Source organism: Numenius arquata, chromosome 20 (genome assembly GCF_964106895.1).
Source record: "Numenius arquata chromosome 20, bNumArq3.hap1.1, whole genome shotgun sequence".
NCBI classification, from domain to species: Eukaryota; Metazoa; Chordata; class Aves; order Charadriiformes; family Scolopacidae; genus Numenius; species Numenius arquata.
Genome location: NC_133595.1, coordinates 5,437,539 through 5,457,350, shown reverse-complemented (window position 1 = coordinate 5,457,350; position 19,812 = coordinate 5,437,539). Strand labels below are relative to the sequence as shown.

The 19,812-nt window shown below is 46.3% G+C and overlaps 1 protein-coding gene across 3 annotated transcripts in view; it reads right to left on the bottom strand.

Annotated features, from left to right (window-relative positions):
- Positions 1–19,812, bottom strand: part of SAMD11 (sterile alpha motif domain containing 11) — a 123,983-nt gene that overhangs the window by 64,533 nt on the left and 39,638 nt on the right. For all 3 annotated transcript variants that reach the window (XM_074161807.1, XM_074161806.1, XM_074161808.1), the window contains one exon: positions 10,476–10,526. In XM_074161807.1, coding sequence (XP_074017908.1) covers positions 10,476–10,526 — 51 coding nt within the window. The remainder of the gene's footprint in view (positions 1–10,475; positions 10,527–19,812) is intronic.

The following is a 19,812-nucleotide window of genomic DNA, read 5'->3' as shown; positions in this document are numbered from 1 at the left end:
AGCATCTCCCTAATCGCCCAGCGCCCAGCCAATACCTCTCCTCTCGGGTCGACGGTGACAGAACAGCCCCAGCAGGATAAAACCTAAAGCTGGGCACCGGAGGATTTGGGTCAAGGATTTGAAGGCTCCGATCAGGTGACGAATAAAGAAGTGGATGGGGCTGGGGGGTGTGTGTGTGTGCAAGGGGGAGCAGCAGAGTTTGTTTCGCTGTTAAACAATAGGCAGCGTGACCCGCTGACAGGCTGTGTCACTTCTCCATCAGAGACAGGCAGAGCAGCCCCAGGCAAAGGAGCTTGATGGAAGCGGGCATGTGGATGTGCAGCTCTGGGGAGCAGAGGGGCTGCCTCCCCCCTCCATCCCTCCCTGTACCTTCCTGTCTCCCCCCATCCCACCTCTCGTGCTCCAGGACCTCTCTGAAAAAGCTGGGCAGCCTCAGCTCCTCCCACCTGCCACTGTGGCAACCTGCTGGAGGCAAGCGACCTTCAGATGCATTTTCTGGCTCCCTCTCCTTATTTCCTGAGTTCATCTCTAACATCTCCATTTGCTGCAAAAAACCCACACCCTGCATCTACCTGGCGACTGACATTTGTAGCCAACACTTTCACGTGCTGAACTGTCATTCGGGAATCCAGCTCGGGGTCTGCTGAAGCTAACGGAAAGGTTCCCACCTACCTCCAGTGCCACGGGAGTGAGCTGTACCCCAGGAGAGTTCCGCGCTCCAGAGAGAAGCCGGAAGCGTGATTTCCAGCAGGCAAAGCTCAGGGCAGAGCTATCTCTCACTCCTTGGCCTCCCCGGTGATATTTTTATTGCTCAGTCTTTTGGTTGCCTTTTAAAACTTCATTGTTGATAAAAAAACCCTCTCAGTCTCTCTCTGTCCTGAGACATCAGCCTTGATAAACCTTGACAACAATTTACCCCACTTCTGCCTCCCGGTATCTCCACCTTCTGATGAGATGTCACCCATCAGACACAGGCAAAAAGGGAAGGAAAGGGGAAAGGAAAGGGAAGGGAAAAGAGGAAACAGGGAGGGTTAAACGAGTTTTACCAACCAGAGGGAGCTGAAAGGCCCGAAAATCCCAACCCCAACCATGGGCAATATAGCCCTAATTCTCCCTGCAGAGTTATCTTGAAAAAAAAATATCATCCTGCAATGTCCCATGCAAAATGCTCATGAAATTTCATTAATGCTCATGGCAGTTCATAAAAATGATCAGTAGAGCTGGCAACTCCAAAATTAGGTGGAAATAAGTCTAGAGATGTTTTTATTGTAATCCTGCTTTGTCATTCGGCTCCCCTCAAGCCCATAAATAAAAATAAGATGGAACGACACCACATTGATGTTGGACTGGAGATGGGGAAGAGATAAAGCACTGAAATGAAGCGCAAACCCTGACAATCACTACCGGCACCTTATTCTGACAGTCAGTTTTGACACATGTCCATCCACGAAGGTGCCACCAAGCACTGGCCAAGGGGGGTGCCCATGCTAGACATTTTAGCCTCAGATTTCCCCTCCTGTCTGCAGTAATGCAGGTGGGGCTTCTGGGTTTGAAAAACTGTCAGACAGGCCTAATACATCTCAAATCCTGCTTTTCCACCACAGTTGTAATCTTGGAGCCAAAAAGCTTACTGTGCAGCAGGCTAAAGGAGCACGGTGACTTCTGAGAAAAGGAGAAGGGCACAAAGAATTAGAAATAACCACAGCCTGAATCTAAACAAGGCAGGGAAAGCCTTAAACACCATCAGTCACGTCACTACTCCTCCATCACCAGCAGGACACACCAGCCCTACAGATGAGACATCTCACCCAGGCCTGTAAAACATGCAGGGATTGTAAAAGCATGGTGAATGCACCATGCAAGACCATCACCGGCAAGGTGCCGCCCCTGGGAAGCACCATCCCCATATGATTCTTGCACTGCCGTTCACAGCAGTCTCCTGCTCTTCCCGCCAGCCTTTCCGCCCCCAGCTCTCTTCTGAGGCAGGAAACCTGAAGGTCTTGTACTATTTTCCTCTCATGAGGACATGGAACCCAGTACCCCAAGCTGGAAAGAAGCATGAAGGTTAGATACAGACTCTTTTCTCCTGCCTGCCATTTTTTCTTAGGGCAGATGTGCATCCAAGTACACACAATGACTAGTCCCTTGAAAACATCTTTGACTTGCAGCAACCCAAATTCACAAGAGTTCAGAAGGATTTTCCATAACGGTCCATCTTCATCAGCTCATCTGCCACAACCCCTACAAGTGTCTATACATTTTTCCTCTGAACATCCATCAAGCCCATACTATTGATCACCGCCTCCCTCTCCAAGCACAGGCTACAGCTCACCTTGGCCACTAATAAAGTTTCACTGAGAGAATAATGAAGGCATCCATGGCAAGCAGAAATGCAGCTGGAGGGTGGGGTGTCACACACTCGTGGCACCCCCTTATTGTGAGTCAAGTGTTTTTCCTTAATATCTGTAATTGTCTCCATCTGCTCTTCCCCTGCCTCTCTCTGTACAGACCTTGTTAGTCAACCTCCATGGACCTCCCTGTGTCACGGACTCCTGCAGCTCCCATGGGATCCTTCCCTCATCCTTGAGCTTCAGCATCTCTTCATTTTCCTTTCCACCATTTCCCAGGGGCTTAGTGTGCTCCCATGCAAATTTACAAACCTTTCTTTCAGTTCCTCAGTTTGTCATTAACACCCACCTAATCATCCCTTACCCCAAATTTCCCTACGTTCCTAGGTCTCCCGTGCTGGATCTCCAAACCCCTCCCTTAAAAAATACTTCGGAAAACTCTGTTACTGTCAGAACCCAAGTCGCCCCCAGCCTCACCCTCTGAGCTATGCAGCCGCTCCTGCTGCATGCATCTAAGAGCAAGGAAGGGCCAGACCATTCCCCTGCCTCCAGGTCCTGATTTTTCTCCCGACAGGTTTTTTTTTGCACCGAAATCAATGGGCTTGTCCTGCTGAGATGCAGAGCATTCCCTGAGGATTTGGACTTGTCTAGTTCCAATGGTCCTCAGAAACAGACAAATAGAAATGTTTTGCTCGGCCAGTAAAAAGAATGTGTCGCTGACACGCAGCTGGTGTGCCTAATGGATATAAGGGCTCTTTAAATATCCCAAATTCTCCTCATTTTCTCAATTCATTAAGCCGCCTGCTTTGAACTGATGAAATATTAAAATACTCAGATGAGCAATTTTAAATGGGTGATAGGGTATGAGTTTAGACAATGAACAGTGGGAACCGATGATCTACAGGAAACGCTCACACATCTGATGTATTAAGGACAAGACGGACTTAGATTTGAATCCTTTCAATCACAGTAGGGTGTAAAGAGGGAGGTCAGAAAACCTCCTATGCCAGAAACATGCCCTTGAAGTTTTGATCCAACACACATCTAAAAGCAGAAGAGCAGGACTGGCTTTTCGATCACTGTGTGTAGCTGAAATATATCAAGAATGCTCCGCAAAAACTGCAACCAAGCTTATGTGTATCTAGACAATATACCAAGGTCTTAAGATGCCTTCACACACTCAGTTTATCCAGAATCCTTTCAGTTGCCCTCCAAGAGGTCCATCATATCCCCCTCCCATGACAGATCCACTACAGAGGTGACAAAATACTGGGGATAAATATGAAAAGCATTACTCTTGATTAAACATTCCCTCTTGCCTTGTAGGTGTCCAACAGCTTTTCTCACCTACCTTATTTGAAATATAAATGTATTCTTCTGACTTTAAAATGAAAGTTAAAACTAGTTCATCAGCTACCTATTCACTTTTAGCATTTCTCTGAGTCTCTGCTACAACATAAATGATCTCCTTTCCCTAACCCATCCCTATAGCCAAATGAAGCTGAGAATGAATATAAGAGCAAAAAGCACCACTTTCAGATTAAATAATACTTTTTGCGCTCATGAGACCCCACCTGGAATACTGTGTCCAGCTTTGGAGTCCTCAACACAGGAAGGACATGGACCTGTTGGAACGGGTCCAGCGGAGGGCCACAAAGATGATCAGAGGGATGGAGCACCTCCCCTACGAAGACAGGCTGAGAGAGCTGGGGTTGTTCAGCCTGGAGAAGGGAAGGCTACGGGGAGACCTCATAGCAGCCTTCCAATATCTGAAGGGAGCCCACAGGAGAGCCGGAGAGGGACTCTTTGTCAGGAAGTGTAGTGACAGGACAAGGGGTAACGGTTTTAAATTGGAAGAGGGGAGATTTAGATTAGATATTAGGAAGGAATTCTTTACTGTGAGGGTGGTGAGGCACTGGAACAGGTTGCCCAGGGAAGTTGTGGATGCCCCATCCCTGGAAGTGTTTAAGGCCAGGCTGGATGGGGCTTTGAGCAACCTGCTCTAGTGGAGGTGTCCCTGCCCATGGCAGGGGGGTTGGAACTCAATGATCTTTAAGGTCCCTTCCAACTCTAACCATTCTATGATTCTATGATTTTCAGCAAACCAATTTTCTACTCCCTGTTCATCCATTCTTCCCTGCAAGTATGTTCGTTCCAGAATCTGCACAAACAAGAACATGGATTATCCCCTACAGGAAAGGGAGAAGCAAAAGCCACTCGGGTAACTCTTATCTACACAAGTCCTTCAAAGTCCCAGCCTGATGCACCCCCCACACGGGCCCTGGGGAGTGTCCCCGAGCAGCCTCTGGGGAGTCCAGGAACACACGCAACTTCTAGAACTGAATTTCATCAGTGCCTTCCAGCAAGATAGTGTCCAGAACAACTTTGTTTCCTGTCAGTACCAGTCTTTTGGGATTTAGATCCAAAAATAAAAAGAAACCATATATTCTATAGCACAGAGCCAGAAGTCTGTCCTGTTGCCGCCTAAGTCCCCCAAAAGCAGGTGATGGAATATCAGGCTCATATGTAGCAGCTCCTCCCATTTTATCTCAATATCTACGCTTTCAAACTTCACATGGATGCTCTGTGAGTGATCAAACACAAGCAAAGCAGAGTTTGCTCGTATTTTTTTCTTAAGAACTGGAGCCTCAGCTCCTTGGCTGAACCTTCCCCAACGCTCCTCATTCTGACACAGAATGCTCTTGTTAATGTCCATCAACTACATGGATTTGGCGTGGATTTACTTTACTTCTCTTCTTCCAGTTAAACAAAAGAACACATCCGTTTACTTGTTGGGTAACTATTGTCTAAAATCAAACAGGTATGTCACTGTTTGATGAACAAACAGCCCATCTGGTAAGTCTTTTCCTTCCAAGATATTGTCTCCACACAGCCATGCCTTGACTGCCAACAACAGCGGCATTAGCCAAGAGCCTCCTTGTATTTATCAGCTTTGCCTTCAGGAACCATGTCCTGGTTCACAGCTTTAACAGTTACAAAGGTGAGAGCTCTTTGTATATTCCACCAAGATGAGGATTAAATCTCTGTCCCAAAGCCACTGCAGAAATAACTTGGAAGGGCCAAATTCAGCCTCGTGTTAAGTAAGTGTCCCCCCAACACCAATTCACAAGTCATGGTTAATACGTTCCGGGATCATTCACTGGGATCTTTTTAAGCCTTCTAGAGCTTCCAGAGGCAGCTCCACAGCTGTTCTCCAAAGTCATCACCAGTTACAGAAACAACTCAGCAGGCTGAGATACAGCTGGTATCTCACCAGTCTTCTCTGCCCTGACTTAAATCAGATGGGCAAAACCTGACACATTCTGTTTCCTTCAGCTCACTATCAGCTTGTTCAACAGGAGCTACTGCTTCAGCCCTGCTGCCTGTTGGTGTAGAGTGACAGAAATCAGTGACTGACATGGAAGGGTGAAGGCAGGTCCCCATCTGAAGGCACTCCTGTCCCTCTGCCACTGTCTGATTTTTCTGCTGTAACTTAAGGGTGCTTATCTGACAAGCACCAGCTCTTTTAGCAGCAGATGCTAAGACTGCAGGGCGTAAAAGGGCCACGTCTAGCTTCCAGGTGCTAAAAACTCCTTGTGATCTTTTAGTACCTACTTCAGGCCTCCTAGATTAAAAGGACAAACTTACCAAGAAAAATAAATAAATACATAGACAGCCCAGAAGCCATCCTATATCAATCCTTAAAGGGCAGAGCAGCAGGATGCTCTGGCACTTGATAGTGTTACCTGCATCACACACAAACACTTTCTGCTGAGTCAGGATCAGCCTTGACATGTTCAGAACCACCTACTTTTCAATTCTCCTCTCCTGCTTTCTTTTTCTCTCCCTGTGTATCTTCCAAAAGAATGAGCAAAATCAAGTGAATTTCCCTTTAGTTTTCTGCTCCTGTCCCATCTCCCATGCATTTTTCATCTGCTTCTTTCACTTGGCCTGATTTGTTTAACGTCCTCTTCCTTCTTGACTAACCTGTTTAATTCCTCCTTAAATACAGTTTTCTAAGAAGTGCAGCTGTACCACATAGACCAAAGATGTACATGACAAAGATGTAACAATCCAGTGTAAGCACTGCTGCTTAAACTCAGTTCTGCCTGAGTACGGGATTTTGCTGGGGTTAAATCAATGTGGAAAGGCCCACAAAGTATGTTATAGTCAGATTTAAACGCACACACGGATACACAGGCTCTTGGCCAAGCATCTGTCTGTCTAAAATACATTCTAACATGGTTCATGCCCATCCAGAAAGGCTGGTTACACACCACTGTAATCTTTGTTTAAACTTTGGTTGTTAAATGCATTTTATTTGCTCTGGGCAAATGATGCCTTTGTTTTCCTTCCATCTCCTCACGTGGCATGTACCTGGATAAAGTTATCCCCCGGCAGGCCCAGGAAGCTTGGAGTGTCCCCTCAAGTGGCTTTTTGTTCAAACGGCAGTGAAGAGACTCTCTTGAGTGCTCCTGCCTCTTTGTCACTGTTTTATGCCTGCACCAGGGCAGGACTTTGAAGACAGAAATGCTGCCTCGGATATTCTTTCAGAGTTTGCTTACCATGTAGCCAAAAGCGAAAGCATGAGGCTGAACGTCAAGACACCTGGCTCAATTCTCTGCTGTGCCCCTTGTCTTTTTATTTGGCTTTAACCAAATTACTTACCAACCAGTCAGGCCATCTTTAACAACGGCAACACTAAACAACTCCTGATTTCCTTGGAAACAGGGATGGCTTAATTGCACTGACAGCGTCTTGGAATTCTCAGGTGGGCAAAATGTTTATTCCATCCTGAGCTGCATCACTGCGTGGTATTAACATGCATGGCCTCTTATCTATTTCTCACTCCCCTCCCCGCAGTTCCCTCAAGACATCAAGTGGCAACAAATGGAAGGAAAATCCTTTTCCTCCCTGGAACTCCTTTTTATTCCACAATTTATTTTCATGAGATGCCTCAACCTCAGAAAGGTAATCCTGCCGGTGGTGCGGAGCAACTGGGATTCAGGCTGAAATCAACGGGAGCGGAGAGTAGGTATTTTGTGGCGGAGACCAGGCTTTAACCTTGCGTTTCCTATTTCAAAATTTGACAGGCTTGTCTTGAAATAAAAGAAGTGCATCATTTACTGAGCAACTTTAACACATTTCAGCAAATGAAACTCATTCAAGATATTCAAGGAACAGTATGTCCATATAAGTAAATTCTACCCTAAAAAGGCTATTTTAAAGGAAGTCAAGCTGTAAAGAAAAACTTAAATCTCTATTAACTTCGAAGTTTAAAAGGGAAGGGAACAATACCTGGAAAGGCAAGGAGAGATCCTAATCTCCCCCTTCAGGAAAACTCTCCTATCTCGAGCTTTTGGTTCCTTGCACATAGAACGATTTGTACCCAATTAAACATCTTTTTATCCCAGGCAACACAGACAGCAATTCCATGGTGGCTAAAGCCAATGAATCCAGGTATCTTCTGACAACTTGGAAAGGAAGATCAAAGACAAATTTAGGACAAAGAGGCAGATAAATTAGGGTGGCAGTTCTCAGACCTGCTTCATTTATGTCACCTGTGCAGTGAGTGTGTGTGTCGACACAGGTGTGCTGCATCCTAATGATTTCCTGGCATGGATTTGGGGTGACCTGGGGAACGCCCATGAGCTGAATTCTGCAGGTCACTCAGAACAAAGGTCAGCTAAACCTTTTTCCTACCCCACGATGTATTTTAGATACGCCAGATGTTTTACAGAACTGTGTGGCAATTTAGGTCACCTAAATACAACCTTTTCCTGTACCAACACATAAACACACAAATTACTTTCTTTGCCACACAGCATAACACGTGGTGGTTTCTTCTGGACTAGCTGGATGGGGGCAATTTTTGATTGTCGGACAAACCATTTAATCTGCAAAAGCAAAACTTCTGTTCCCAGGAGGAACTAGAGATGCTTCTGTCAGGAAAGAGCTAAACACTGACGCTGAGGAAGCCCAAAAACTGTACTTGTTGACATAAAAACCACACCACTATTTTATTCCATGCATTGCAAGTTCAGAATATTTGTTAAGATAGGCTTTCTAATTTCCAAAGGTGTTGCACCCTTAGTTGCCACTGTGCAGAATCGTTGTTCACATGGCCATTAATTAAGGCTTGTGTCAGCACTTCCATTACAAACCCCTGCCTTTTAGGAGTTTATAACTCAACCATAAAACTTTGCTCTAGGCTGAAATTTATCATGAAAGGATCTGCCTGGAAGGAATCCATTCTTTTGTATTTTGGAGTCCCAAAAGCTTACAGCAACAAACCAGGGATTTTATTCTAAAGGCTGCCATACAAAAAACTCCAGCTGCTTTTTACAGGAGTGCTGGGTAAGATGTGCCTTCCAGACCGGCTTCTAGATGCTTTCTGATCAGGGTGGGGTGCTGTATTCTTAACATCATAAATTTTAGGAATTACAGGGTTTTATGCTTCAGGGCCAAAGTCTGTGCTTACTTTGATACCAGCCTAGATGTCCTTCCCTCCTCTGCCGCCCACTTTCACTCTCGTGCCACAGGCCTTTTGGGAGCAGACAGAACTTGTTTGCACAGCGTTTGAAGGGGATGTGGTGGAGATGGAAGTAATTTCTAACACTCTCTGCTCCTGTAACGGATGCTTACATTTGCAAAACATTCTGAGGCTTGCAGATAAAACAGAGAAAGGCCCACATCAGCCACAATACTGACAGGTATGTCCCTCTAAAGCTCTTAAACAATCTTCTCTTGAGTAAACACTACAGTTGCTGCACTCAGTTTTATATGCATTAAGTCCTGTCACAAAAGTCATCAGATTAAATTATTTGCACTCCCTTGTCCAGACAATCTGATCTCCACAGAGTATGAATCGTTTCTTAAATGTTTGTGAAGCGTCTAACACGCAGTGGGCACTTCCACAAGTAGTAGTAGTAGTAATATTTTCCTACTGTTCTTAAATCTCTAACTGAACAAGAAGTTTAGACAAACCATCAGAAACTTCTAGGAAAACAAAAAAGTTATTAGTGGACTGCTCTTTGCAAGCAGATCCAATGGACCAGATCCCGATTCCTACAGTACCCACATATGTATGAAGCACACACAGAACCAGATTCTGGATTGCTCTGCACCCTATCTACCTCCTTTTCTTCTGTGTTCTCCAAGAAGTTCACAGCTGCACAGACTGATTTTTGTTGTTTCAGAAAACAAGCAGCACCTGCCAGGCTCAACTATTTCACTCTGATGTGGCAACTGAGTATAAAAGAGAAATTTTAAAATTCCACTTCTTTTTTTTCTAGCACAGAGGCAAATTTCTGCAGCTATATTTTTAAAGAATTAGAAAAGTTTATGACTACTAGCAACACATAAAGAGAATGCACGACGCTCAGGGTATCAACTGACCCAGAGTTCACAAAGGAATATTCATGGTTGTAACTCAGTATCTTCAGTTTATGAATTTCCACCTTCTGTTACTGCAAGAAACTAGACTTTGGCAATCCTTCTCTTCTCACAATTCACACTTCTATGTAATTTCTTTGTAATTTCTTCTATGTAATTTTTTGAATGTCAACTTTTTCCCAAGCTGACTTGTAAACACACTTGCACTGCACTTTTGCAGCTGCAGTTCAACCCATTCATACTTTGTATTACAAAATACAGAGTCCTGTTGGCTCCAATACTTCATACTGCACAACACTGCAACTTCGGAGCAACTCGGGAGCATCTCTTTGGCTTTCAATGACCCTTTTGTGCCAAGAATCCCTTTTGAAAATGAGATGCAGATTCCCCTGTCTCATGTCAGGAAATAGATCTGGGCCACCCCAACTTCACATTCTTCCAGAAAGGGACCAATGTAAACATATCAAAACCAATAAAGGGTTTTCTTTACAAGTCTAATCAATTCTCTCTTCCAGCACAAAAGAGGCTGTTTCCACCCAAAGACAATTTCCCCAAAATAAAAACAAAAGAAAGGATATTTGGTAAGGGGAGAAAGAGGAGAAAAGGAGAAAGGAAAAAAACCCACAGCACGGACAGTTAGAAATGTTCATTTACATCTAACAGCATCCATACGCCAGTAACATATCATAAACTCTTAGCCTACCATACAAAGAGGGTGCCCCAAAATGGTACCTGCAAGAGGTCTCTCGGAAGGAGATGTTTAAATCCCAGTGGGTGTGTATCCTGTTAACAAACAAACAGAAAGGTCAATGGCACACGCTGAACGCTGCATCTCTTACCGCTTAGAAGATCTGCTCCGTCATGACAACCCACCCGTGGTCCTCTCAAACTTGCTCTCCCTAGTTCTCCACCACAGCTACTGTCTTCTTCTGAGCTGTGAGGTGCTGTGACAAGCCACACTGCACACACACGGCAGTCCTGAGTGTCCACAGCTGGGCTCACGGTGCTGCAAATGAGAGACCTGCAGCTGAGCTCTACAGCTGTGAGAGAACTTCTCTTTGCTGCCTGCAGCCTCCCTAATAGATGTAGGGACTGCAGGACATTGTCTCAACTAATAGGACATGTTCAGAGGAAGCAGAAAGAGCTAAACATTGATATTTTATGGAGAAAACCCAAATAAGTCTGTACTGTATTCCCTCCTCCACACCCACCCCAGCTGTAAATAAATTATTAGCAATTTCCCACCTCGGAAATTAATTTCACATATTCTGTCACTCTGCCTGCTGACAAGCAGGAATAGCGGATTCTAGATGAACAATATCCTAAATTAAGACAGAGCAGCCAAGGGGGTGGGGGTTCTGTTGGTTTCCTTCCCCCCCCCCCGACTTGCTACTGGACAGCATCTACCCCAACCCAGGGGGCTAAGGCTTGACCTTCTGTGGTCTGGTGTCTCCAGTGGGTATGAGGGAGCACTCATCTCCTTCGCTACCCAGGGGAGGTCTGTGACCACCACTCTTTCTCCACGTCAACGTGATGGATGAGAACCCCAGCCATCTGAGACCAAACTGGCAAGCAAGCCCGCGTCCCTGCACAACCCCACTCCCCCGTCTCCCAGCATCTGCCAGCGAGCACGCCGGTTCCTAGCTGTGCGTATAAATCAGCTCCTGCAGATGTAGGTTCCCAAAAGCATTAAGCAGAAGAGTCTGCAAATATTACAAGTAGCAGAGACCAAATGCACTTTTGTGTATTTTGTGTATGTCTATAGCTCTCTGTCTTCAACTAGAAAAAGCAACAGTCTGTAGCTGAAGACTGCAGAAAAAAAACACAAATCTAAAACCTGCTGAAGTAAAAAAGAGCGTTTCTTCTGATTTGAATGCGCTTTGAATTGGGCCAGAAAACACTTCAGCATGACCAGTGAAGTCAATGGGACTTAACTCAGGTTTGAGTGCCTGTTAAAGTGCTTTCCTGAATGGGTGCCCCTGCTTCAGCCTGGTTCAGAAATCAACTGGAAGCAACTCTTAGCACGGAAATAATTCCACACCCAAGACATGATGCCGCTGCAAGTTTTGCTAATGTGATAGTGTACCTTTTGTGCTCTTCTTGCAAGACTGGCTCGGAAAGGGGAGTCTGGTTGCTCTCTGAGTAGTTCTTTTAGGGGACTGTTAGATTTTAGTGGATATTAAACTTTCACCAATAAAGCTGTGCTCAGAACTGTACTTAATAGTTCCACATGTACCTAGTTTTCCTATTCTTCTTCCTCACATGAAACACTTTAGAAAACCTGTCCTAACTTTCCATCTTCCCAACATTTTATTTGCAAATAGAAATGGAATAGGTACTTCCCAGCTACTGAGCTTACAGCAATAACAGCTGTTCTTCAAAGTTAAAATTCAGACGTTTGACAACTTTCTGGAAAGGACAGGCCAAACTGGGGCACTGAGTAAAATTTCCACAAACTGAAGATTTTTCAAACTCTGGGACACATTTGGACTTTCCAGGTAAGCTGATCTGAGTCCAAATTCAAGCCAGCCAAAGCCCTTGTGGCCCAACAGGCCTGGAAGGGTTGGACCTGTGGAACCAGTGGAGGATGGCGAGCTTCATTTCACACCCTTCCCTAGAATACAAGATTTCCTATGTACACAAAATCTTCATAAACCCCCTTTACTTCCAGATCAGCACCTTGCACTGTGCAAATCAGATCCTGGCAGCTGCACAGTGGAAGTGGAGAGAGCTCCAAACGCTGCACAGCAATGAACTCTGTGGGACCAGCGGGAAATCGATCTGCAAGTCTGAAAAGGAACCTTGTGCTTCTCCTGTTTCTCTGTCCGTGAAACATTCTTCAGCACTCTCAAAAAAACTGAAAAGGTTTGTTTGGCCCTGAGCTGTATGTAGATTAGATGCCATATTTGTCTGATTAAAAGTCCACGGTCCCTTACCTGATGAAAAAATTACAATTCAGAAAACCTGTGCTTTAGGTAACCTGCCCCATGGGTCTGTCTCCGAAGGCAACATGCATCTCCTCCAAGCAGTGTTCAGAGCCTGACAACTTGGACCACCTTGGACCACAGTGGACCACTTGGTCCACTCTGGACCACATCTGTGCTCCCATTACACCCCCATGTGTGCTCCCTCGGGCCACACAAAGATGCACAGCAACAGAGCACCGCGTTCTGCTGCACCAATAACCACTCTGTCCCACCCTAAAACTCACCAGTTATGGGCCTCTTGTTTCCACAGACACTCAGCTCTGGAGCTCACATGTACCAAACCTCCATCTACTGTAACCCTACCTGGCAGGTAAAAAGTGTTCTTCATACTGGAGTCTCAGAGCAGCGCTGCAACATTCCCTTTACCTGTGCAGCTAATATTCAAGAGCTCCCATCCACAATGGGAACTGCCATCACTTCCAGCCCTCGGACTCAGACCCTGTACCTCAATGGGAAGGTCCACATCCCATCCAAACGGCAAGGAAGCAAGTAAGCAGGTTCCTCCCGGCCACAGCACCACCAAAGGGGGCACAAGGCGGAGGGTGAAATGACCTGCACAAGACTCTGAACTGCTGGCCTGGGCTCCCCGCTCTCCACTTGGGGTTCAGTCTCGGCATTAAACTCTCAGCCTTCCATAAAATGTAACTTCTCATGGTCTGCTGCAGCCACCGACACGGGTAGACTGCAGATAGCGATCCTCGGCGTCGGGCGAAGGCACGGCTCACGACGAGACTTAGCTCAGCTGAACTTCAAAGCGTAAGAACACGGCATCAGAGGGTTGTAAGTAAGGGGGAGGGAAAACCTCATGCCAAAGGAATAGCTCAGATCCACATAGAGGCAGAGACATCTATCTGCCGAGATGGATAATTAAACACCCATATTTAGACAAATGAATAGGTGAGAATGAAATTAAATCCTAATTATCTTTTTTGGGAGGGGGAGGGGAGAGGGATAGGGAGCAGAACCAAGCACTCGTTCCACATCTCTATGCCGTTATCACCAATTAGATTTCTGAGGCTAATGTACGTCTTGCTTTAACGGGTTATTCATCCAATTGAAATCAAATTACTAATAATTTGCAAACTATCAGCTACACAAGCCTGTCCTTGGGTTGTATAAAGAGTGGTGAGCAGGAGCCAGTCCCTTACAAATTAATAACAGAAAAGGAGTGGGGGGGGGGGGAATAAAAACCACAGCCAGGCATGCAAAGGTTCTACAGCTGCTATCGTGTATCCCACCTCCGTACCCACCCAAAGTCTCAGACACACTGGGATCAGTCAGAAAATGTTCAATAAAAGTGACCAGATGGGCCCCCAGCAACAGCCAGAGACCGGTTCCCTGCCCAGCTCTACACGGGGAGGGCAGTTTTGGGGGCACCGGAGCTGGGGGGATTAACAAACTGCTGCACAGACACCTCAGAGAGGGGGGACTAGAATGTCAGGGTCTGCTTTGTGCAAAGAATGAAATTGCTTATACATATATGTGAACAAAAAAAAAAACCCTATATAAACAGGAAGGGCTGAGGCTATTCAAGGCATCTCTGGAGGCTGTACTGGAATGAGAATCCAGCCCAGAAAAGAAAGTGACAGAGCTGGCAAAATCATGGAGAGCAGCTGGGATAGTTTTTAATTTTTAAGTTGTTTTTTTCCTTCCCTGTCATTCCTTTTTTACCCTCGCGGTCCCTCCAAGCTTTCAACACCTCACAGAAGAGGCCAACAGCGTGAGCCAGGCATCCCCCTGACGTCCTGTCACTCCGGGGCAGGAACAACCTCATTCTGCAGCTTCTACACCATGGCTGGTTTGCTTTCTGTGGCTCCCCTGGGCTCACTCCGCCATCCCAGGTGTGTGCTGCAGAAACCAGTACACATGCCACGTCAGCGTGGAGGATACTGGGCAGCATCCAGCTACAGGAACAGGTCGTTACTGCCAGGAGGAGAACCCGTCACAGCCCCATCTCCTACCCACAACTGTCCCTTCCTACTCCCATTTAATTATAAGACCCACACTTCCTTTGGATGGAGTTTGTCTGTACCTTTCAATTTTCTAGCACAGGCGAGGCCACAGAGTAGGGAAAAATATTGAAAAAAACCAAGGTTTCCCCACATCCTCTAGTTTAGAAGACTGCACCGTAGGGACAGTGCTGGAAAAAGGGTGAACTAAGGATTTCAGTTCAACTGGCGCAGCCCAACATCACTGCGGTCACTGGGAATTCAGTGTCCCCTGGGTCAGGCCCTGGGTACCACCTTCTCACCTGGAAACATGGATCACTCAGGCACACACGTATCACTGTCTCAGCTTCCACAGTCTCCCTCTATCCAGGCATTGCTATTTTCAGGCAACCAACATTAAGAAGCTCGTGCGGGCAATGAACAGGGCTGGGCTCCTCCCAGAAACCTCATACATGATGGCTGGAAGAATGGCCTTAAGACTGCAGCAAGACTGAGACTTGGACCTGGGGCATCTGGGTTATTCTCCACCATGGAATTGATGTTCCAAGGGTCAGATACAAGGAGGCACAAAGAGCAGCCAAGAGCACTTGTGGGTCACGATTTCATTTGCTTTCATCCTCACACTTCACCTTTCTTTCTGGTCTCGTATCTCCTTCCTGGGCAAGAAGGAATTTTTGCTGTTTATTATATTTTATTCTGCAGCATCCCTGAGAAGTAAGTAGCCATTTTCTCCCCCTTTCTCTCCCCCTCAAATATATGTCCTCATTAGGTCAATGACATGCTTCCTGGCACTCTGGACCAGCTCCAGCCTTTGCTTCCCAGAGGGATCTTTAATACATTTATTGAATACAGTGACTGTTATTAAGTGGTGCATGGTTCATAGGAAAAAGGGGAAGGAGGGAGGAAAGAGAGAGGAAAAGAGAAAATAAAGGGTTGCAGAGGAAGAAAGAAGGGATTGACAGAAAATAACCAGTGGAAGCTGTGAAAGGAAAGTGTCAAAAAGCAACAAAATATGTCTCCAGTCACAAGAGGAGCCCTGCCTCCCTCCTCCTCTTGAGTCACAGCAATCAGAAGAAGGGCTGCCAAATCTAATCTAAAAGCCTGATTCAGGGCTGGAGCCCAGAGCCCTGCTCTTCCATGTCTCTGGGCTCTCTTCAGTTGTATGTGGCCAGGAAGAGCCACGTCAGCTTAGCCCAGACCCCAGACACACTCTGGCTTTGCCAGAAGGTGAAAATCACCGTTGTGTGGCATATCCCGCCATGAAACTCCAGTAGGAATGGGGATGTCACACAGCTCTCATCCCAGGGTGGATGTTTGGGAGCATTTCAGGAATGGGCAAGACGGCGAAGGCAGTGGTGTGTGCCCTGCACATCAGCCAAGGCGGCACCGGGACCTCATGGCCCTGAATTACAAGCAGATGCATGTGACAAATATAATGGGGGGGTGCTTGGGTTTGATCTTCAATCAATTAGGGAGTCAAAGAGCAGCAGCCTTATGGGATAGAAGAAATAGCTTTCCAATTAGAAAGGCAGGCAGAGGAAAGGCTGACAGCCCTGGCCATTAAGGTTTAGTGGAGGTCAGTAATTTCGCCATTAGAAAATGGACGCTGAGTGAGGAGAAGGCTGTAAAGCTGGTGTGTGAGGTGAGGGATGCCGGGGGACGGGGAGAGCAACTTGCCCCTGTCTGGACTCCATCCATGTTTATATGTGAATGGGGACAAGGTGACAGTGTTCCACCATTCCCTGAGTAATTCACGTCCTCTTGTTTGAAATAACACTAATCCCACACTGGGATCACGCTGCTGACACAGCCAGAGAAGATTCAGGGGTGTGGGGGGGACTGACATAAAAAAAGGAGAAAGGACTCGCCGTACGAGGTTCTCCAGAAATCTCAGTGCACAGACACCCTGTTACAGGACAACTTTTGTTATTTGTCCTCAAAATGGATTTTATTGCAGAGCAATATCTAGCAAGGAACCCAGCCCGTTGTGTGCTCTCATTGTACAGTCTGCTCCTACTTTTGCTCCCAACCCTCTTTTTTTAATTTCAAAGGCATTTTCACCATACATGTCCATTTGCTCCTACCCTGCCCATTACTCAGCCTGGTGCACATGTTTACTGATATCCCATGAGGTTCCTTCAAAGACAGGTCAGGTCAAAAACTTTCACCATTTTAAACAGGTGCTTAAGTATTATTACCTCTTATTATTAGCTGTGCCATCACGTTTTGCTGGGGACTCAAGACAAAGCTGTACGTGAGCAGTTCCTAACCTAACATGTTAAATCTCAGATGCTACCATTACATGTCTCCTCTCCTCCTTCCCTCCCCTCCTCTACTAATGAAAAAGGACGGTCTTTAAAATAGAAATTAAATTCATGCACCCACAAGACAATGCTGGGCTTAAATCCAACAGCATGTGAGGACCTTGCTGTTAAAGCTGAACCTTATTCTCTGGCTACACGGGCTTTTCTCTGTTTGGAGATTTTGGGGATAACATAATGGAGATCCTTAAAGGCAGATTGAAGCTCAGTGTGAAAAAGCTCAGAGGCTTCTCCTGAGGTAATGCATTTATCAATGTCGCTTGGCATCTCCCAATGAGTGTAAGGACGTTAATGCTCCCCAAACTACGGAATTTGTAGTCTCAAACTTCCTCTGCATTGCTGTATTTTGGGTCTAGGATAATAAACCCAAGAGCGGTAACAGAAAAGCAGACTGGCACAACTTTTAGTTTAGCTTGCTGAGGGGAGGCAGCTTAGTTAATAGTCTGCAGGAAAGGAAAAAGGCTTCATGGAGGCACAGTTTCTAACTGGAGTCTGCTCTACATAGCACTTGTACCAGTTCACTTATGCCAGTATTACTATGACTAAAATAACCGTGCAGGTGCATCGGTACAGAAATGCCCTACACTGATCTTATTCTTTTCCCCAAATAGGAAAAGCTCTTTTCGTGGCCAGACACGCGTTCTCACCGGGAGTCAGCACAACTTAACTAAACCACGCTAATTAAGGCAATGCAACTGCTCTGTGTAGGTAACGTCGTAAATGAGCAAGATTTTCAGGAACCCGAAATCTGATCAGAAGAAAAAGGATTTTCTTCTGCAGCGCCGTCCCAATAATCTCCAGAGCTGATGCTTACAGTCTGGGTATCAAGCTACGGTATCAAGCTCAGCAGATGCCTCTGGTTACATGAGACAAGATTTTAAGCCCTCTGTCTTCCAGACAGGAGGCACAACACAAAGGCTGCTTAGCACACCCTGCAAAGCGGGCTAAAGAGGACTCAAGGGGGCTCACGACAAGATGAAAACATTCACCTTTAAGCTTGGGTCACCTGGATTTCAAAGCAGATGAGCCAAGCTCCCCTCAGTGTGAGGCCTGGTTTCCTTAATTACCTGTGTGCAAGACAGCAAAGTGACACAGTTTTGCAAGGACTTGGTTGTGAAAGAAGTTGGCACGCGCTGAAATGCACTAACTTTAGTGGTAGTTACAGGTCTCTGCTCCTTTCTAGGACTGCAAGAACATCACGAGGCAGGTTTTCTCTTCCTCAGACCTCCTCTGAAGGCCACCACCGTGATGCCTCAGATTACAGAGGAAATCACTGTCAAAGGCCAGGGTGAGGGACTAGCCAAGAAACTAAGCTTCCGACTCCTATTCTAATCCCTAGAGCCTTTTCTTCACCAATGCCCAGACCTCAAAGTGGCAGTAAACATTCTCTTGTGCCAACAATAGAAGGAAACAGTAAATATAAAGGAAATTGGGAATAGGAGAAAAAAGAAAAGGCAACAATGTTCAAAGCAATAATGCAGGTGTTTATGATGTGAAGCCCACGCAGGTGTGCACGAGGGCCATCCAGGGGTACAAGAGGAAAACACAGGTTTGCTCAGGCCCTGACCTTGTTTTCCTGCTATCGCAGTTTAACCTATTTCTTCATCTCAGTGGGAGACAATAAAACCTCAGCCCAATCCATCACCAATCGGGGAGGATACAACAGGTGAATTAAACCCAGAAAGCAGATGGGGCACTGTCTCTGCCGGGCCCCAGCTGTCATGTCTGCGAGCTGTCTCGCCTTTACGATGCCGCTGCTGTCTCCAGAGCATCCCCATCACACCTTCCACCCCGCTCCCTGGGCTGCTAATGACGCTGGGAACGGAGCCAGAGCCTGCTCCCTCCGGCACGGCTGTGCAAGAGTGGGGTCAGGTCGCCTTCCCTTCACTGCTCCCGAGCAGGTGGAAATGGCCTGTCCTTCCCCTCTTTGGGACAGGAGGGCTGGGGGACCCGTTGGCAAGGACACAGGAAATGCTGAGGGAGTTGAGCAGTAGATGTGCCCTGCCTGGGCACCAAGAGCTGAATTCCCTGCTCTTTTTTTCTGTTATTACTGTGCTCCTTGGGGCACTGGCTGGCCCCAGTTTGCCCCAGCTATTCCAGCTTTTCCCCACACACTCTATCAGAGCTCCCAAGAAGATGGAAAGGAGAACAACTGTACAAGAGCAGGGAGGGTCTCGCCTGCCTGCTAAGAATCACACGCTCCTCTAAGGCTTCAAGACAAAGCTTAAACAAGAGACCTTCAGACAAACTGATTGAAAAGTACTGAAGAGCACAGAAATGGTAAGCTGGGGGACCACTGGCTAATAACTATTAAGTATTTTTTCTTCATTTCCTAATAAACAAGGCAAAGCAATTACAGTAATTAAAGATTTAAGATAAGAGCACTTTATATTTGGGGAGCCCAGCATATCAATTATATAGTTATCACATTGTTCTCCCTCCTAATGAGACAATCTAGCACTATAATTTTGCAGAATTAAAAGCATGATTAAAGAGGGCAGGAGAAGAAGGGCATTTTACCCAAACTGATTAGGAGGGTTCCCTCTTCCCTGTGCGTCCTGTGCTCACGCACAGTGCGGACGCCTCCCCCAAACACCTTTCCATTTCCAAGCGATAACCCTTGAACACGGCTGTTGGGCAGCTGCAATGATAAACCCAGACTTTAATTACAGGCGGGTTTTATGAGAAGAGCCGGTTACTGTTTCGTCTCCCTGCTTTCTAGCTCTCGGTTGCTGAACGTACCAGCATCTGCTGGAAGGCAAGGGGGGAAAGAGCTTATCTACTCAGGAGCAAGAAACACATAAAACATAAG